This window comes from Carlito syrichta, unplaced genomic scaffold, assembly GCF_000164805.1.
Source record: "Carlito syrichta isolate Samal-C Ts95f unplaced genomic scaffold, Tarsius_syrichta-2.0.1 Scaffold287411, whole genome shotgun sequence".
Taxonomy (NCBI): Eukaryota; Metazoa; Chordata; class Mammalia; order Primates; family Tarsiidae; genus Carlito; species Carlito syrichta.
The window spans coordinates 1,072,193-1,080,135 of record NW_007231507.1 but is presented as its reverse complement, the minus strand read 5'-3'; the positions used below and the strand labels follow the sequence as shown (position 1 = coordinate 1,080,135).

Here is a 7,943-nt window from a genome sequence, read left to right as displayed (position 1 = left end):
GCAATAAAACGTGCTCACTGACCACTGCTTGGAACAAGCCAACCTGCTTCCTGTGGTCCTTCCTCTGCCTGGCTGGCTGTGGTGAAAGGAACTGGTGGGGGGCTGGAGGGGCAGGTGTTCACATGGCTGCCTCACACCGGCCTTGCCCTTTCTTCCAGACAACCAGGCATGACAGAAGCAGGGTCTCTCGGCAGGAAAGCAGTTTTGGGAATGTCGACTACGAGTGTCCCATGGACAGATGGAGAATGCATGTGCCAACACCCCATGTGCTCATTCCTGGTGCATGTTTTCCTTTCTTCTACCACTGCATACAGTTTAACCGGATTTGTTTTCCTTTGTCACCTTTCTGAGTACAATATTAAATGATCCTGATGTGTTCCACCCTACAAGATGCCGGTTACCTGCTTTGATATGTGTTTCAGCAGTTAGTTGGCAAGTTGTCTATCAGAACCCTTTACTGCCCCTTGGCCAGGTACCCTCAGAGTGCCCATCTGTACCTGTATAGAAAGCCCTGCTAATAGGGCCCAAGGGTGCCTGGCTCCAGGCTCAGCAGAGTTGCATATCGAAGCCATTGGCCCTAGGAAGAGGAAGCCTTGGGTAGCAGAGGCCTTTGCCAAGCTCTCCGTCTCACTGCTTGCTTGAGGGAATTGTCTGCCTGGCCTGAGACCCTCACCTTGTCGGTGGCTGCAGCCCTGGGGACTCTCCAGACAGTGCCTTGCCATCCACCCCTGGCCTCCTCTGCCCCTCGCAAACCCAGACACCTGCCTTTTGTGACCAGCCACTAGCTTCTTCCCAGTCCGCTGTTGTGAAACCATTCAGTTACCTACTAAGAAAGAATAGACCCTGGGTACACAAGCCTCTGCACTGACAGAGTTTTGATTGTGAAGCAAACTTTCTGTATTCAGAAATTAATAATTCCTTATATACTGTTCACTTTTGGCAAATGCCACTTCTTAAGAATGCTGTTTTATTTTACCTTATGATACCAAAAAGCGTGTCCAACTCAGGCCAAAGCAGAAAAAGGCCCTGGTTATTAAGAATCTAACAGAACAGTCTCCTAACATACGTAGCTCATAAAAAAAAGAAGTTGACAGGGTACAGTGGCTCACGCCTGTAATCCCAGCACTTTGGGAGGCTGAGGCGAGGGGATCACTTGAGCCCAGAAGTTCAAAATCAGCCTGGGCGACATAATGAGACCTCGTCTCTACAAAAAAAAAATCAAAAAATTAACCAGGCATGGTGTTGTGCACCTAGAACCCCAGCGACTCTAGAGCCTGAGGTGGGAGGACCACCCAAGCCCAGGAGGTTGGGGCAGCAGTGAACTGTGATCGTGCCACTGCACTCCAGCCTGGGCAACAGAGTGAGACCCCCAACTTAAAGGACAAGAACAAAAAAGCAGAAGAATATGACTGAAGGAATGTTTTAGAACTATAAAAACGATTACATATGGTAGTTACTCTCTCAGTGAACTATAATCCTAAAAGTTCAGTTTTGGTTTTATTTAGTTGGTAATCTATTTTTCCTTCTAAGTGACGTAGAACTTGCTGGATTGGTAATGACACAGGATGGGGCAACGTTGACTCAAGTAAACGCCCCTTTTATGATTTCCCCTCTGAACTCTGATTGTGTGTGTTCCACAATCTGAACTGAGAGTGGGCGGGTGTTGCATTTTTCCTCCTCATTCTTCACTAGATGACGATGTCATCTGATAGTTAGTCTTGTACTCTAAAACGTCCTGATTCTTCTCAGATACCTAAAATGATGCAGCCGCTTCCTGCTATTTCTATTTCAGAATACGACCTGATCTCTGCCTACGAGGTTGACCACAGGGGCGATTACGTGTCCCATGAAATCATGCACCACCAACGGCGCAGGAGAGCCGTGGCCCAGGCAGGGGTCGACTCTCTTCACCTTAGGCTGAGAGGCTCCAGGCACGACTTCCACATGGATCTGAGGACTTCCAACAACCTGGTGGCTCCCGGATTTACCGTGCAGACCTTGGGAGAGGGAGGCACTAAGTCTGTGCAGACGCTGCCGCCGGGGGATTTCTGTTTCTATCAGGGCTCCTTGCGGTCCCACAGAAACTCCACCGTGGCCCTTTCCACCTGCCAAGGCTTGGTGAGTACAGCGCGCATCCCTGGGAGTAAGGTGCAGGAACAGTGCCGCGTGCAAAAGGGAAGTGTCACCAGAGATTTCCCTCAAAATGGCATAGATACTCATGTGATACTGCAGTGCAAACTACACAGGAGAAAAAGTGTCAAGTGATACTTTCCAGAAATAGTATGTTCCCTCCTTTGACTCATTGGGAAGTAGTGAACACACCCACCCTTTTGTTCTGGAATAATTGTGGAAGAGTGCTTTGGTCTGGAAATGGTACGACTTGTAGCCAGGTCTTAACACATGCATTTCTTCAGAGATGTTTTTAACTCTCATTTACTGGCCTGTTACAAAGACTGGAGAAATGTCTCCATTTTGAATAGGATGACAGTGTTGAGCAGATTGGCTGTGTGGATTGTTTGGTCAGCTGTTGGGAAGACTTTGAGGACTTCATGTCTGTCCCTCTGATGATGACAGTGTGCTTCCACACTAGCACATCGTCTGTAGCAGGACATTGCTGGTCCTCTTGGGCTGATGGGCCATGGGCACATGTCCCATGTTCTGAATGTCCAATTTAAGTGTTGCACATCACCTAGATGCTTCAAGTGCACAGGGACTCTAGAGCGAGGGCTTCCGACCAAGTGCAGAATCTACCTGTCTCCCTCAGGCCTTCCCAGTCCGAAATCTCACTGACTGGTCTTTTACTTTTCTTAACATATTTTTATATTCTTAGGGAACACATTGCTTAGGAGATGCTGAGATTCTTGGCCAGAAATGAGTTCTTCAGACACAGCGGGGCGAAATGTGACTCAGAGAGCAGAGTAAAAATGTGTGATCAAAACACTTTAAGGTCTTGATCACGTTAAAGGTTTAGCAAATACATTTTTGGACATGTATTGCTTCCCTGGAAAATGCCTTCAGTTTGCCTGAAAATTTCTTCCCAGTTTAAGGAGAGGAAATTGAGATCCCATGTCTCATAAGGATTTTGTGTATGAGTATGGGAGTATTGGATACTGAATGGGCATTCATGGCCAGTTCTTTAAAATACTAAGTATATGCAAATACTACACCTTATTAAAAAATATTTTTAAAATATTAGCATTCTGCTTTTTAGGGAAATTTGATATGAGTTGATGTCATTTCTGTTTTATTTGCAAGAGATTTTTGGGTTGAGTTGCCAGGGAGAGGGGTGGTGGTGATTTGGCACTCTTGTTGAGCATGAAGACAATGGAGCTGACTTCTTCCACACTCTCCCAGGAAAAACAGGTCTTCCTTAATAGGTTAGAACTCTGCATGTCATGCACAAAAGGAAGACATCTCTTCCTTGGCTTTCTTCCATAAAGCCTTAGACCGGAAATGGAAGCCATTTGTGTGGTAGCAAGTTGCACCATCCCTTTGCAGCATCCTTGAATTTGTTTGTATAGACTGGGTTAGGTGCTTCCTGCCAGCTCAGCAGGAGTGCAAGCTCGCTGATGCCCCTGGGTCTCCTGAGCCAGAACTCTCTCAGGGTGGCTAAGCCATACCCCGGAATCTGTCCTATGAGTTGAGGAGGCTGGCAGCTGCTTGAGATTTCTGGCTCTCTGTGAACCTGATGGCAGCAAACAGCAAAAGCTGTAAGTGTCCAATTAGGTGAAAGATAAAATGACAAAGAACAGAAAAAAATGCTTCTCTAGTTAATCACCACTGGTATTGTGGTCACTGGAATAGAAAAGTATGTGTCTTGACCATTAATCTTCCAAATACCTAAATTCCAACTTAACTGATAGTTTGTCTACTTATGACCATTACAGAAGTGACCTCAAGTAGACTGAAGAATGTGAGGTTTAGAGGTGTTTTCTGTAAATAAGACAAATCAAAGGCATCTTAAAGAAAAACAAGGAAAAAAATTTTTAAAGCCCTCCTTTGTTAGCCATTTAATATTGAATGACTGCTGGTAGGTTATTTCTTTCCTGATTAATGATTACCCATTCCTCATTTATGTAATCCATTAACATTTGGAGAACAATAGTGTGTCTTTTACATTAGTTGATGGCTTTTTTTTATTGTCCTCATTCTTGTCTCTCTCTCAGAGGCTAATGGGAGTCCAAGGTGGATCTTAGTTAAGCTTTTTGGCAGGGTTTCTGGTTGAACTTGGTCTGCCCAGGTCTCCAATGGCAACATCAGGGAGTCACTAGGATTCTCTTCTCTCCATCCTATCCTCAGTCAAGCAGGTTTGCAGAGCCTAGTGGGGAATACTTTGAAAACAAGGTCCCTTTTAGTGGGATATGTTGTCTATTTTATTCTCTCTGTTTAATCTACAGGATGAGAGCATTATTTTTAAGTTTAAACACATATTGCTTAATGAAAAGTATAATGTCATACATCATTCAATTAGAGAAAATGTTTTACTATTGTGAGACAGTGTAGATTCCAAACTGATGTACAATGTTTCCCCCCGATTCTCAGATTTTGAGTTGGAAAGAATTTGCTGTAGCCCTCAGTCAGCTGGTTTGAAGAACACTGTGAAAAGGAGTCATCAGGGCTGTAGAGTAAATAAATAGTCATAAAAGGGAAAGGCAAAACTAAACAAGCATTGTATGTTGGATCTCATGTTCATGATGATAATGTGAATGATAAGTGACCTCCGGAATTGTGTGTGACTGGAATCTGCCAGACTTGGGTCCAGGGAGTTTATTGTTTAATGAGAGAGGCAGGGAACAGGCGATTTCCCTACAGGGTGATGAAACAGGGACAAATATGGACACCAGAGTGGTGGTAGTTGGAGAGGGTCAGGGTAGAATTTCAGAGACTGTCCAAAACCCAGCTCAAGTTAGAATGTGATGCCTATAGATGGAGGAGTAGCAGACAGTCCTGGGGAAGACTGCTATCACCACAAAGTTCATGAAATCCTTGTTAACATCACTGATAAATGTGAAGAGTTTAATATTCGCATACTAAGTCCAAGTCTAATGAACTAAATAAGATCTGTGAGCCTTAAAAATATATCTAAAGTTAACCTGATATTGCCGCCAAGTATCTCTTACCTAATTAAATAAGGATTAATTTTGAAAAAATAGTATCTGACATGTATATATATATATGTCTGTACCAAACTGACATCAGAAATCTGTTGTAGTCACCAACCACCATCACATAAATATGTGTCACTCAGAAAGTTAAATAATGGATAAACGTACTGGGCTAGACGATGATGATGACAAAACAGAAAGAATAGTATCAACTTATCGAATGCTGTGTGCCGAACACTTTGTCAATCGTTTTACATGGGTTATCTCACTTAGCCTGATGATAAGTCTAAGAGATAGGTACTGTTTTTTAAAAACCTTTATTGAGATATAATTCACCCTTTAATTAATTAATTAACTCTATTAATTAACTTCCTGTCTAATAAAGGTTCTCCCTTTAAAATGTATACTTTTTTTGTTTTGTTTTTAGTATATTTTCAGAAGTGTGCATATATCACCAGAATCTAGCTGGAAACATGTATACCACCTTGAAAAGAAGCCTCTTATAATCAGCTTCTAGTTCCCCAAATCTTTCTTCCATTCTTGTCACCCATTAAAGTACTATCTGTCTCTATAGATTTGCCTAATCTGGCAATTTATTATAAACAGAAACATACAGTATATGGTATTTGTGACTAGCTTCTTTCACTTAGTGTAACATGTTCTAGGTTCTTCCCATGTTATTGGAAGTAACAGTACTTTATTCCTTTTCATTGCTTAATAATCCAGTGTATACTTATACCACATATTTTATTTACCTGTTTATTGTTGATGGACATATTGTTTTTACTTTTTTAGCTATTGTGAATAATGCTGCTACAAACATTTTTATGCAAGTTTTTGTATGGATGTGCGCTTTCATTTTTCTTGTATATATACCTAGGAGTGAAATTCCTTGGTCATATGGAAATTCTATATTTAACATTGAGTGGGACTATTCAGTTGTTTTTCATAGTAGCTGTATCGGTTTATATTACCCTATCAATGTATGAGAGTTTCAATTCCTCCATATTCTTGCCAACCCTTTTTATTGTCTTTTTTCTTTTTCTTTTTCTTTTTTTTTGTACTAGCATCCTAGTGAGTATGGAATAGTATTAGTATCTCATTGTGGTTTTTATTTGTTGGATTGGGATTATTGACTTGTGAAGCAGGTTCACTGTACACTGGTAACCAATTTTATCTCAATCTGATGAGACAGAACACCCAACATATCACAAATTATATAAAGTGGATATATTACATGCAGATAGGCAGCAGTGACAGCAAACCCCTAGGAGTCATTGTATACTGGACCTTAAGGCTCAATATAGCTACCTGCGGTGGGTGAGTCTTAACTATACGTTGCACCACAGCTAAGACTCCCTGGATAGCACCTACCCTAGGCTTCATACCCTGGGGCACGTGGCACAATGGGCAAGTTCTTTACTTGGATTGTTACCTCCTGTCTCAAGGGATACTGGAACAGAATCTGGCCTATTTCCACCAGTTCCTCCCTATCTCAAGATGTTGTGTTTCCATCACATTTAACACTTATTCTTGAGAACTAAAAGGAAGAAAATGGGTAGAGCCAGGTTGATCCAAAAGCTGCCTGGACAGTTGTCCTGCACTGATTGACAGTTTTTATTGTTTTTCTTTCTTTTAAAAAAAATTTTTAGCATGAAACTTACTATGTTACCTATAAAAGCTGGACTGCATTAAAAAAATGTGGTATATATACACAATGGAATATTATGTAGCCATAAAGAAGGACAAGCATAGGACTTTGTAGCAACTTGGATGGATTTAAAGTCGATCATACTCAGTGATCTATCACAGAAAAAAAGAACAGAGTACCATATGTTTTCACTCATAAGCGGACCTGGAACAATTATTATAACACTATAAGAAAGGGATTGGCAAACTGGTAATCCCTAGTGGGAAACTGTCAAAGATGGGTGGGATTGGCAGTTGAGGGAAACTGCTAGTGGAGGGAAAGGCATACCTCATCAACAAGGGTATCTGCATAATCAATGTTTGTATACCTGACCCTGAATTGTATCCCACATCTTTATAAAAATAAAATTAAATACATAAATAAATAAAATTGTGGAGTACAATTCAGGGTTAGGTATACAAATATTCATTGTGCAGTTACCCTTGTTGATGAGGTGTGCCCCCCCAGGCATTTTTATTGCTTTTCTTTCAGCACTTTGAGTATGTCCTCCCACCACCTTCTGATTTCCATTGTATCTGATGATAAGTCAACTGTTTATCTCATTGTGGTTGATTGTGCATATTGTGTTATGCTTATGCAGGTATGTATGTATTGGTATCCATAGTGCATGTGTCGGTATGTCTAATGATATGCCACAGTTCTGAAGCTTTGTTCCTTTTTTTTCTTCCATCTTTTTTCTCTATATTCTTCAGGTTGCATAATCTCTATCAATTTATGCTCAAGTTTGCTGATTTTCTGCTGAAAGCTCAAATCTATTATGAAGGTCTTGTGGTAATTTTTTTTTATTTTGGATATTATACTTTTCAGCTCCAGAATTTTCATTTACTTCTCTTATAATTCATTTTTACTCAAATTCTCTATGTTATAAGATGTTGCCATTGTGGCTGTATTTATTGCTTTTTATCTTTTAAATTTTATTTTTATTATAGATATTTAAGGTGGAAAACATGATGTTTACATATATATACACACACACACACAAACACTAAAATGACTAGTACCTTCAAGCAAATTAATCTATTTATTGCTTTCATAGTTACATTTGTGTGTGTGTGTGTGTGTGTGTGTGTGTGTGAGAGAGAGAGAGAGAGAGAGAGAGAGAGAGTGTGTGTGTGTGTGTGTGTGTG

General features: G+C 40.9%; 1 protein-coding gene across 1 annotated transcript in view; it reads left to right on the top strand.

Moving 5' to 3' along the window:
* Positions 1 to 1,797: 1,797 nt before the first annotated feature.
* The window catches only part of ADAMTS16 (ADAM metallopeptidase with thrombospondin type 1 motif 16), a 156,343-nt gene continuing 150,197 nt past the window's right edge, over positions 1,798 to 7,943 (top strand). The window contains exon 1 of the mRNA XM_008052739.1: positions 1,798 to 2,118. Coding sequence (XP_008050930.1) covers positions 1,855 to 2,118 — 264 coding nt within the window. The 5' untranslated portion in view covers positions 1,798 to 1,854. The remainder of the gene's footprint in view (positions 2,119 to 7,943) is intronic.